At 41.3% G+C, this 12,811-nt stretch overlaps 1 protein-coding gene and 3 non-coding genes across 4 annotated transcripts in view; 3 read left to right on the top strand and 1 right to left on the bottom strand.

The window, feature by feature from the left end:
* LOC120568208 (contactin-associated protein-like 4) overlaps positions 1–12,811 on the bottom strand; it is a 207,526-nt gene that overhangs the window by 23,463 nt on the left and 171,252 nt on the right. Inside the window, exons 18-19 of the mRNA XM_039815567.1 lie at positions 3,124–3,363; positions 1,239–1,466 (exon numbers count right to left, since the gene is read on the bottom strand). Coding sequence (XP_039671501.1) covers positions 1,239–1,466; positions 3,124–3,363 — 468 coding nt within the window. The remainder of the gene's footprint in view (positions 1–1,238; positions 1,467–3,123; positions 3,364–12,811) is intronic.
* trnal-uaa lies at positions 2,446–2,528 on the top strand. The gene has a single exon. It is a non-coding gene; the product is annotated as a tRNA-Leu (tRNA).
* trnal-caa lies at positions 7,981–8,063 on the top strand. Its single transcript has one exon. It is a non-coding gene; the product is annotated as a tRNA-Leu (tRNA).
* trnal-uaa lies at positions 9,270–9,352 on the top strand. The gene has a single exon. It is a non-coding gene; the product is annotated as a tRNA-Leu (tRNA).

Genomic DNA, 12,811 nt, shown 5'->3' with positions numbered 1-12,811 from the left:
GTAATTACTTCTCAAAAATTAGTGATGTGCATTGCTATTCCACCAGGGGGAGTTCCACAGATTACAGGCCCTCCTGTTTTAAGAGCTGTATGGGAAAGTACTCTTTCCTATACTCGGCAGCTGTCTTGTGGAATGGTTTACCTTCCAACCTTAAATTGTTAAGCTCCTCCTACTTTCATTTTAAATCTTCAACAAAAAAATGGTTATCAAGTCCATAAACAAACTTAAAAGATCCTTGAAGTACTAGGAATTGTACTGTTGTTTGTACTGTTTTGTCTGTTTAGATGTCCCTGTCCCTGTTTTTTATTGTGTTTTAGATGTTTTATTTGTCTGTTTTGATTAATAGTTGACCGCTTTCCCCTTTGTCCTCAGTGTTTTTAGTCCATGTGTTGTATTCCCCTTCCGTTTTAAGGACCACAATGGAAACAAGCCTTTGGGCTTTATTGTGTTTTTATCCTTTTGAACACCTCTTGTTGATTGTTGTTCAATAAAGTTTTCATTCATTCAATACACTCGTACTCTCAGAGGTTTGAAAAATGTGGATAAAAACAAGAGAATGAGGGAAAGAAAAGGGGACTAATTAGAGTTAAGATAAGATTTGAGGCACAGTGGATTGAAGATAAAGGAAGGAGAAAGAAACTTGTGGATAAGGAGAAGAAAGAAACTTCAGTACAAACGTCTTATCTCCAGCTTTGAATAATCTTGTTCAAAAAGAATTCAAATAAATGAGACACATAAGGGAGAACAAAAAAACTGGGGAGGAGGCCATTAACAAGGAAGAAGATTTAAATCAAAACAAGACACTCCCCCTCAAGCTTGCCACAAGAACAAACTCTTTCAAAATAAAAGCCTCTGTTGTGAATTGTAATCCCCTGTATTTGCCTACTAGATCTAACTGCTATTGCTAATGTTTCAACAGCTAGTATTAACAGAAGTGGTGATAGAGGTGAACCTTGGGGGCAACCTCGTAATACTGAAGGGCTCAGACATTCATTCAGTACCTCAGGCACAGGGTTGGGATGTAATATTTTGATCCAGTTACGGAAGGTATTTCCAAAACCAAACCAAGCTATAATGTCAAAGATTTAAGTCCACTGTGTCTTTTTCGGCAGTACAGTACATTAAGAATGCGCCTTAAATTATGGAATCTTTGCCTTCCCTATACAAATCCATTTTGGTCATCCCCCACAAAACTTGGAAGCACACCCTCTAGCCTTTTAAAATAAAAGCCTCCTCACCGTGCTTGTTGATGACCAGGGACAGGTACTCTCTGTAGTGGGAGCTGACGTAGAGCAACAGAGCCGGACTCTGGTTGGTCCTGAAGCTCAGCGAGATGTTCTCTCCTCTCAGCGTCATGTCGGAGTAGATGGAGGACGGCAGAGAGCTGCTGTTCCCGCTCAACTCGTACGGATTCTCCTTGAAGGTGTAGCTGACGGACGTCTCCGACTTGAAGCTGGCCGACACCTCTGCGGGAAGATGTATGTGGACTTTAAGCTGTGACTGATTGTTGATATACACCTTGCAGGGTTTTTCTCACTCAGAATCAACCTTTGCGGGGCGACTACGCACGGCAGTAAGCATGGTCAGACAGCGTACAGTAAAGGCAATGAGTCTGCGTTACCTTATTTGACAGAAATCAATGCATTTTCCTGTTATTTCTGACAAATTTCTGATTTGATAATTTGTGCTGGTGATTTACCTTTGGAGCTGGCTAAAACTCTCCTTGGGGGGGCACCACAAATTCCTCTATGCAGTAAAAACCCTGCCTTGGTGTTGTGACAATCAAACTTAAGATAAGCATGTATCAATTGAAACTCTGTAATATCTTCACTCCAGATGAGTGGCCAGATAAGGCCAGCGCCTTACCCTTAAGGCCACTGTGGCTCAGCAATGACCATTATGTCATCCTGATTAGCAACTCCTAACCTCTCGCTCCGAAAACCAGTATCAACCTTGGGTGCATCTCATGTCCCTTATTTAATAATAGCTCCTTGCTCCTCGGCCCTCTGCTGAACCAGATGTTGTTCTGTCCCTCCTCAGTGAAGGCCGTCTCAAAGCTGTTATTCCTGCCCCGAGGGCCGAGGAGGGGTCATTGAGGAGCTATAGGCGAGGATACACGAGAGCAATCGTGCAGCTGAAAGGGTTGCTAAGTCCGCCCCAATAGCTAACAAATTCCTGTGACGCTTCAGAGGAAAGGATGTCGCATCCCTCTACAACACATTTCCAGGTTGCCTCTCTCCTCCCATGAAGTGAGGCAGGTGGAGGAGTCGGGTCTCCTTGAGGGACGTGATAGACATGGATGTATCTCTACCATGCACAATGCAAATCAAAGTTTCAAAAGACGCATGTTAGTTTGTTACCATAATGCATACGTTCTGCCTCGTACAACAGTTGTGTCCTTAACTGATATATTCCATATATGGGTCCAATTAATTTCATTTTGTAACCAGGATGGCCGAGTGGTTAAGGTGTTGGACTTAAGATCCAATGGGCAAAAGCCCCCGTGGGTTTGACCCCCACTTCTGGTAGTCTACCTTGTCCTTTGCAAAAGGTTCAAGGAAAGATACCTTGTGTACCCTTGTATGTAATCTGACATCACTACTGCATTGAGAGCTACTTGCTGCTCCTTGAAATGTGTATTTTTTAATACAGCGCTTAACAAATAAGTAACTAGTGTGTCAGGTAACAACGATTGGTTTTTGCCATTTAGAAACATGTAAACATCACCAGGATGGCCGAGCGACCAGTTCTGCTTGGTGTATGTAGCCAATCAGCAAATTAGTACATCAGAGGAAGTAGCATAGCAAAAACCCAACAACCCAAAAAGTGGCAAAGTTTAGTACAATTCTTTCATGGTATTTGAATTCAGACCAGCACACAAATAAATCTGTCTTTTGATACAGGAGATTTAATATTGGACTAAATATACATTCATCAGGTGGACACAAACACAACTCCTAAAACATGATAATGTTGCGCTCTGTCTTTTGAAAGTGTGAATTAACAACTGTGCCATAACAACTTTAAAGGGTGATAATATGTCAGAGCTATTCATCTCAGTCACTAACTTCACCAGCAACAGGAAAACTTTACTTATGTGTGTCTTCATATGTGTGCGTGTACCTGTATGGCAGAAAACTCCGGTGTATGCTGACAGGCCACAATCACACTGGAAGCCGTTGGCTCTCTCCACACAGCGGCCCTGGTTCTGGCAGAGTGAGCCATAGCTGCTGCAGTGACCCGGGCAGCCGGCTCGAACCCCGGGTGTGATCTTGGCCCTCTCCTCCAGGTCCAGGGTGACGCCGTTTAGCTGCAGGGAGCGAATACATCCCCGAAATCCCTTCTGCCTGGACGCTGTGCCTCCTGAAAACATTTAAACAGTGCATGACACTAGCATTACACTTAATTTTACATTCAGCTGATCAAATCAAAACCAGTGCTCCCACAATGTTTTATGTCACTAGGATGGCTTAAGTGGTTAAGGGGTGGACTTAAGTTCCAATGGGCTCAAACACCACTCCTGGTAGTATGACTTTAACAAGGATCACTACAAGATCTGCACAATAAAAGATAGCTCATGGAGGTTTTGAAATGGTAATCTGATTGCAATGAAAAGTGTATTTTTTATGCAGCGCTTACTGTCTCAGGTAACAATGTTTTCTTTTTGCCAACCTGGGGGCTATTTGACAAAAGCAGAATTTAAAAAATCCAGGATAACCATTAAAGCGAGGCTTGACCTAGTCTAATCTGTGCAGCCTGGCTTGGTGCGTTTCACGAAGGCCAAGCCAGGCTGAGGAGGAGAGACTAGGTCGAGCCAGGCTGAAGTAATTTTTTAAAAAGTGAAGTATGATAATGTGAAACTATTATTATTATTATTATAAATTATTTGTAAAAACAAGAAACACGGCCGCTGTATTGAAACAGCTAGAGAAAGCATTGCAGACGATCGCAGACCAACTAAATGCGTAAGTAGCCTTAATATACACATTACCCGACCACTGCTCATACCATTCAAGGATTAGGCTCTGGGGAGCTTGTTTCCCAGAGCCCTTATGTTTTCTCGCCCCGCAGTTTTCCCAGGATTAGGGTGGCACCTAAATCATGCTTGCAGCTGTCACTGTGGTCCTGCTAGGCGCCCTGCTATGCCCTGATACACCCTGCTATGCCCTGCTACACCGTGCAGTGCCCTGCTTTGCCCTGCTATGTCCAGCTATGCCCTGCTACGTCATGCTATGCCCTGCTTCACCCTGCTACGCCATGAACTACAACAACTACTACTATTTCTAGTCATAGTTCCATTATCTTTATTATGACTATTATTGCCACTGTTCATTGTACCCCTAACCGGGATCGGCAGACAACCACCCACCAAGAGCCTGGGTCTGTCCGAGGTTTTTGCCTAAAAGGAAGTTTTCCTCACCACTCAAAGTTTCTGCCTCAATGGGAGTTTTCCTCACCACTGTTGCACTAAATGCTTGCTCTTGTGGGAATTGTTGGGTCTTTGTAAATGATAGAGTGTGGTCTAGATCTACTCCCTCTGTAAAGTGTCTCGAGATAACTCTTGTTATGATTTGATACTATAAATGAAACTGAATTGAATTCAACTGAATTGAATAAATCATTTGCACAAATAGACTACTGCAATGAGACTAGAAAGATTATTAATCATTAATTGTGACTCACCGGCTACCGGTGTCATATGCCAAAAAGTGTTCATCCGCCAAAAACTGATTGCCGTCTAGCCTACATGCAAATCCAATCATACACAGACACATGTTAGACGAATGCCAGCGGAACCCATTCAAAATTAAATACTGGCCCCTATCTTTGCCAAAGACGCACTGGTAACTAGCACTCAGGACAGTCCATTCTCCAAACAACTTTCCAACCTCTTCTATTGAAACCTGACTACTTTCTTATTCATCAAGCAGATTTATTCATGTCTAAAAGAAAACCAGGCTGAAAGTTATCTTCAGGGTTGGTTTTTCTTTTCAGTGCTGAGCTCACCGAAACATTAATGCGAGCTGAAGCCCCGTCCTTTGACAGCCTTACAAATTTGTCTCTGTTCCGAAGAGGCAAACATGCTTCAACAGTCAGCGAGATAAGAGAATAAGAATTATAACATGCCATTTCAAAATGCAAACAGCAAAGATACAAAGCCCTGGTCATGTTACCATCATTCGTGGAACGCTGGGTAGTAATACTGTTCGGTTATCTGTGGGAGTTATCTGCTTGATTCATTCCCTCCCTCATCTTAAACATCTGTCAGTCAGTCACACATACACCATCCGCCCTTTCACTCCTCAGACATGTGCCAAATAAACATCATTAAAAACAGGTGGTGGCAGCCCCCATGCAACACCCACCATGCGTGTCGGGTAAACACCAAAACAGCTCATTAGCATCAAAAGTCATCAAATCACAGTGTGCTGGATGTGTGTATAAGTGAAAGTGTGACAATAATTGTGTATGTTATGTACCTATACTTACAGTGCAGTAGCCGGGGTACAGTAAGGAGAAATTTTGTGTGTGTGTTTGGTGCAACATGTGTACTTTCATGTTTAAGTTGTTTTAGTCGTGCAACAGAAAACTCAGATTGGACAGATGCTGTGCAGCTAGCGTTACAATGTATATTTGTAAACAATGCTTATTCTTCTCTTCCCTTCTTCTCGTTTGAATGGTTAGGCTATAATCGCTAGCTAGGCTACGACGACAATGCCGAAGAGAAAGTCAGCATGCACACACTGCAAAACCTCATTTTCTGTAAGCCATGGTGGTAGCGCAGATGTGAAAGACCATGTCAAAATAGCAAAAAATAAACGGTGTCAGGGGCTAGCAGCGTGGCCACCTACTTTAGCAACATTAGTGCTGGAAGTGCCAAGCTCAAGCGGGCTGCTGAAGAGGGGACGTTTGTGTATCATCTGGTGAACCACAACCAAAGCTTCATGTCCATGGACTGCACCGCGGGTCTGATAAGAACATTTTATGATGAGAGCTTCACTTGTGCACAAACTAAGGCTGAAGCAATCGTGACCAATGTCATCGCACCCCATGCCATGGCTCTGGTAAAAGCTGACCTAAGTAGTTCAGCACGTCTCTGTGGCTGTTGATGCTTCCAACCACAAGGCTGTGAAGCTGATTCCTATTGTGATCCGCTACTTCAAGGATACAGAGCGGGTACAAGTGAAAATCATGAATTTCACATCCATTCCAGATGAGACGTCTGATATTTTAGATGGAGAAGTCAGTCGTAGCCTCCGATCGTTCAATTTGATGGAAAAAGTAGTAGGGTTTTGTGCTGAAAACACCAACACCAACTTTGGCGGAAAAGCAAGGGCAGAGGTGAATAACGTCTTCTACAAGTTGAATCAGGTACAGTGGCATGTACAGCTAGAGGTGTAGTGTGGAGAGAGTCAGAGGGGTTTCCGGGCCTTGTTGATAAGGCTAGTGGCGGAAGGGAAAAAACTGTTAGGTAGGGGTAGGGGTCAGCCACAATCTTTCCAGCACGCTTCAGATTCCTGGTGGCGTATAGGTCCTGGGGCGGTGGCAGATTGCAGCCAATCGCCTTCTCTGCAGACTGAATGACACGCTGCAGTCTGCCCTTGTCCTTGGCAGTGGCAGCAGACTCAATGATGGCTGTGTAGAAGTGCACCATCATTGTCTTTGGCAGGTTGAATTTCTTCAGCTGCAGCAGGAAGAACATCATCTGTTGTGCTTTCTTGACGAGGGAGCTGATGTTCAGCTCCCACTTGAGATCCTGGGAGATGATAATTCCCAGGAAGCAGAAAGACTCCACAATGTTAATTGTGGAGCCACAGAGGGTGATGGGGGCAGGTGACGCTGGGTTCTTCCTGAAGTCCACAACCATCTCCACTGTCTTTAGAGCGTTGAGCTCAAGGTTGTTTTGGTTGCACCAGGTCACCAGGTGGTCAGCCTCCCACCTGTAGGCGGACTCATCACCATCAGAGATGAGTCCGATGAGGGAGGTGTCGTCCGCAAACTTCAGAAGCTTGACAGACTGGTGCCTGCGACTAGTTTGCAGGTATGTACTACTCTTTTGCCGGCTCGCAAGCAAGTGCAAACAAGTGTGTGCAGCGTAACTGTTGTTTTGTTCTGTTTGCTTTTGTCCCGATTCCATTCTTTCAAGATACATGGGTGCCAATTGGATAGTATTGAGTATACACTTCAAGAGACAATAAATATAATATAATATAATAGACCACAGTGTTCAGAGATGAGCTAAGCTTGTATATTTAAATGATGAAATGCTTTGTCCCAATTCCATTCTTTCAAGATTCATGGGTGCCAATTCTATGTGTATTGTGATTGGATAGTATTGAGTATACACTTGTAGAGACAATTAACAATTTTTTTTCTTAAAAAGAATGCACTTCACATGTCAGTCAGTCGACTTTTATGCAGCTCTTTATGGAGAAATATGTAACAAGTGTGTCAGCTAATAAAATTTATAGATAATTTAATGTCACCAGGATGGCTGAGTGGTTAAGGTGTTGCACTCAAGATGCAATGGAAAGTGGTCCTTGTGGGTTCAAATCACACTCCTGGTATACCTTCTATATGAAAATATAGATTAGAAGGGTACCATTTTGATTAGTGTTGCGATTGCTGAAAGTATTGTGATTCAATAGTATTGAGTAAACACTTCTAGAGACAATGAGACATTTCTAAAAACTGATTGTTTTCTAAAAAGAATGGACATCAAATGTCAGTCAGTCTGACTTTTATTTTATTTGTAAAGAAGAACATAACATGGATTTTCGGCATTTTCTGCTTCTGGTCTGTTTTGATGGAAACAGATATGATGTAGTTGCCGTAATCTGACATGACTACTGCTGCAATGACAGCACTTACTTGTCATTGAAAAGGTGTATTTATTATGCAGCTCTTTACAAAGAAATCATTAACTAGTGTGTTGCGTAACAAAGTTTTCCTTTTGCCATTTAGAGGCACATAGACATCACCAGGATGGCCGAGTGGTTAAGGTGTTGCACTCAAGATGCAATGGACAGTTGTCCTCGTGGGTTCAAATCCCTCTCCTGGTATAAATTTGCTTGCATATGCATAAATTACAAAGAATAATGTATGAAGTTCTAACACTGATTTCAGACTGTTAACTGCATGCCCGGTGACAGTTCTGCTTGGTATAGATCAGGGGTGTTGAATACCTTGTCACTAAGGGCCACACTAGAAAAAGAGAATCACATCAACGGTCTGACGTGTAGAGTTTATTGACGTGCTTTTGTTTCATTGAAAAAGTCAAATATCTTTTCTAAGTATTACTGCACGTCGCTTTTTTGACATCGCTGTAGCGCTGTAGACATTTTTTTATGTTTTGTTTTCTGACTTCTTTATGGCTTTCTCTTATGGTTTTTGTCACCTTTTTATTTAAATTGTCGCCTTTGTTGACATTTTTGTCACCTTTTCCGACATTTTTTATGCCTTTTGTTGCATTTTTGTCGACATAAAGCCCTACATAAGTCAGCAAAAATGTTCCTTAGCCATCATAGAATTTAGCAAATCAAGCAAAACAATTATCTTTTTTTTTTTTTTACAACAATGTTTCTGCCTAAATATGAAGGAATTTCTGAGTCTCAAAGTCGCTTTGAGTGTCACGTAACTGCAGTTAAAAAAACACTTTACCGTGTTTTTGGTTTTGGCGCACAACTAGGCGGGCCAAAATCTATTGTGAACCTAAATTGATATGCGGGCCGGATCATAATCTGCAAGGGGCCTTGAGTTTGACACGTGGTGTAGATGGCCAATCAGCACATTGGTTTGTGACTTGGCACAAATTGGGTGGGAAAAAAAAGTAATGACAACTGATTGACACAAAGATGTAAAAAGACTATAGCATGCAGAGATGAGATATGTTGGTATATTTACATGCTGGGATTATGTGCTTGTCCTTGCCCGTTTCAAGGTGTATTGGGATTTTCATTCATTGCGATTGCTAAAAGTATTGCGATTCATATCATACATATGATTCTCGATTTTTATTCCCAACCCTACTAAATACATAATGTAACCTCTCAATCAATCTTCACGCAAGATCATGTTGAGCATCAAGTTGGTGCCTGGGAGCCAATCAGTATGAATCCAGACCAAAGGAATGACCCAGCAGTGGGAGTGTGAGGCTGGTCAATGAATGATTGAGGATAGAGAGGTTGTGATATAAACATTAGCATTACGCATTAGACCGTCAGCTGATGACGTAGGATCATCTCTACCACTTTGCATACATGATGACTACCAGGATGGCCGAGTGGTTAAGGCGTTGGACTTAAGATCCAATGGGCAAAAGCCCTCGTGGGTTCAAACCCCACTCCTGGTAGACTCTAACAAGGAGCACTACTCAAAGATTAAAAGGTAAGATTTAACTCAATGAACTTCTAGTAGTTCATACTGACAGTCAGTGACAGTTCTGCTTGGTGTAGATGGCCAATCAGCACATTGGACTAGAGCATGCAGAGATGAGATATGTTGGTATGTTTACATGCTGGGATGAGGTGCTTTTGTCCCGATTCAATGTGTATTGGGATTTTCATTCATTGCGATTCGATAGTACTGAGTATACACTTCTAGAGAAAATATATCATTAGACATTTCTAAAAACTGATTGTTTTCTAAAAAGAATGGACATCACATGTCTGACAGTCTGACTATTATTTCATTTATAAAGAAGAACATAATATGGATTCTCTGCATTTTCTGCTTCCGGTCTGTTTTGCTGGAAACAGATATGATGTAGTCGCCGTCGGAGGTACAGTATAGACAGAAAATATTTAGGTGAATCATTGGTAAAAAAGTAAAACATTTAAAAATCAATTCTAGGGAAAAGAATCGATTTTGAAAATCGTCGCAAAAAAAAATCATGATACATATCATTTTAAATTTTTATTCCCACCCCTACTAAATATAAATGTAACTTCTCAATCAATCTTCACGCAAGATCATGTTGAGCATCAAGTTGGCGTTGCACTCAAGATGCAACGGACAGTTGTCCTCGTGGATTCAAATCCCACTCCTGGTATAAGTTAAAATGCTTCCTCATAAATTACAAAGAATAATGTATGTCAGTTCAGACTGACAACTGCATGCCCAGTGACAGCTCTGCTTGTTGTAGATGACCAGTCAACACATTAGATTAGAGGGAGCTGATGTTTCATTGCGATTGCTTAAAATATTGCTATTCGATAGTATTGAGTATACACTTCTAATAATAATAATAATAATAATAAGTTTATTTGATATAGCACCTTTCACAGACAGAATCACAAAGTGCTTCACAAGATAAAAATTTGTACAAAACATAGTGAATTATACAACAATAAAGATAAAAGAATAAAAACAGTCATTAAAAGGCAACATTTTACATAAATGAATCAAAAGCAAATTTAAACAAGTGCGTCTTCAGCTGCTTTTTAAAAGCTTCAACAGAGACTGCAGAACGTAAGGCAATAGGAAGCGCATTCCACAGGTTTGGAGCCACCGCTTCAAAGGAACGGTCACCTCTAGTCTTTAAACGGGGCGTGGAACAACCAGTAATCCCTGGTTAGAAGACCTGAGGGGCCTATTTGTAGTGTATGAATGGAGCAGGTCCGAGATATACGCCGGAGCCTGACCATGCAAAGCTTTATAAGTCAGAACCAAAACTTTAAATTTGATCCTGTAGTTAATCGGAAGCCAATGTAATGAGTGTAAAACTGGAGTAATGTGTGACATCCTGCTAGACCTGGTTAGCAGCCTTGCAGCAGAATTCTGGACTAGTTGTAAACGGTCCTGTGACGATTGCGCTGAGACAGGTGAAAATAGAATTGCAGCAGTCAAGCCCGAGATGAAATAAAAGCATGAATAATCATCTCAAGCTCAGAATGTGAAACAGTTCCTCTAATTTTGGCAATGTTTCTTAATTGAAAGAAACATGTGCGGGTCAGAGATTTAATATGTTGATCCAAGTACATGTTATTATCAAATATTACACCAAGATTTTTCAGTTTGGACTGAACAGCTGAGGACAAGGAGCCCAGCAGCTGACTAATCTTCGAAACTATAGGGTCCGGAGCAACAATAATGACTTCGGTCTTATTTTCATTGAGCTGTAGAAAGTTATTTGCGAGCCAATCCTTAATCAAATTGAAACATCTAAGCAATTTCAACACTTTGTCAGTGTCTTCTGGCTCCAAAAGACACATACAGCTGGATGTCATCTGCATATAAGTGATAAGAAATATCTCCAACTTGGCTAATTATATGTCCCAGGGGAGCATGTACAATGCAAATAAAAGTGGACCTAACACAGAGCCTTGCGGAACCCCACAGGAAAGGGCCGCGGTTTCTCCGGAATAGGGGCCAAGATACACCGAAAACTTCTGTCTGATAGATATGAGGTGAACCAATCCAGGGCGGTTCCTGAGATACCAACCCAATGCTTAAGTCTTTCAAGCATGATGTTATGATCCACTGTATCAAAAGCGAAGATGCAGCGCACCAAAACACAAACGAGCATTGACCCTTGTCAGAGGACATTAATAAATCGTTGGACACTCTAAGAAGAGCGGTTTCAGTTGAGTGTTTCTGACAGAAACCAGATTGAAATTTGTCTAAAATGTTGTGTGCATTCAGAACAGTAGTGAGCTGTTTAGCAACAATTTTTTCTATAATTTTGGAGATAAAAGGTATTTTCGAAATGGGCCTATAATTTTCCGGCAGTGATGTATCCAGGTTGGTTTTCTTTAAAAGTGGCTGCACACATGCATGTTTAAAATATAAAGGGACACAACCAGATTGCAGAGAGCTGTTGAGACTAGAGACAATATATCATGAGACATTTCTAAAAACTGATTGTTTTCTAAAAAGAATGGACATCACATGTCAGTCAGTCTGACTTTTATTTTATTTGTAAAGAAGAACATAACATGGATTTTCGGCATTTTCTGCTTCTGGTCTGTTTTGCTGGAAACAGATAAGATGTAGTTGCCATAATCTGACTTCTTTATGGCTTTCTCTTATGGTTTTTGTCACCTTTTTATTTAAATTGTCGCCTTTGTTGACATTTTTGTCACCTTTTCCGACATTTTTTATGCCTTTTGTTGCATTTTGGTCGACATAAAGCCCTACATAAGTCAGCAAAAATGTTCCTTAGCCATCATAGAATTTAGCAAATCAAGCAAAACCATTATCTTTTTTTTTTTTTACAACAATGTTTCTGCCTAAATATGAAGGAATTTCTGAGTCTCAAAGTCGCTTTGAGTGTCACGTAACTGCAGTTAAAAAAACACTTTACCGTGTTTTTGGTTTTGGCGCACAACTAGGCGGGCCAAAATCTATTGTGAACCTAAATTGATATGCGGGCCGGATCATAATCTGCAAGGGGCCTTGAGTTTGACACGTGGTGTAGATGGCCAATCAGCACATTGGTTTGTGACTTGGCACAAATTGGGTGGGGAAAAAAAAGTAATGACAACTGATTGACACAAAGATGTAAAAAGACTGTAGCATGCAGAGATGAGATATGTTGGTATATTTACATGCTGGGATTATGTGCTTTTGTCCCGATTCAAGGTGTATTGGGATTTTCATTCATTGCGATTGCTAAAAGTATTGCGATTCATATCATACATATGATTTTCGATTTTTATTCCCAACCCTACTAAATACATAATGTAACCTCTCAATCAATCTTCACGCAAGATCATGTTGAGCATCAAGTTGGTGCCTGGGAGCCAATCAGTATGAATCCAGACCAAAGGAATGACCCAGCAGTGGGAGTGTGAGGCTGGTCAATGAATGA

The sequence above is a fragment of the Perca fluviatilis genome, chromosome 11, assembly GCF_010015445.1.
Source record: "Perca fluviatilis chromosome 11, GENO_Pfluv_1.0, whole genome shotgun sequence".
Taxonomy (NCBI): domain Eukaryota; kingdom Metazoa; phylum Chordata; class Actinopteri; order Perciformes; family Percidae; genus Perca; species Perca fluviatilis.
The sequence above is the reverse complement of the archived record's forward strand: the minus strand, read 5'-3'. Positions and strand labels throughout refer to the sequence as shown.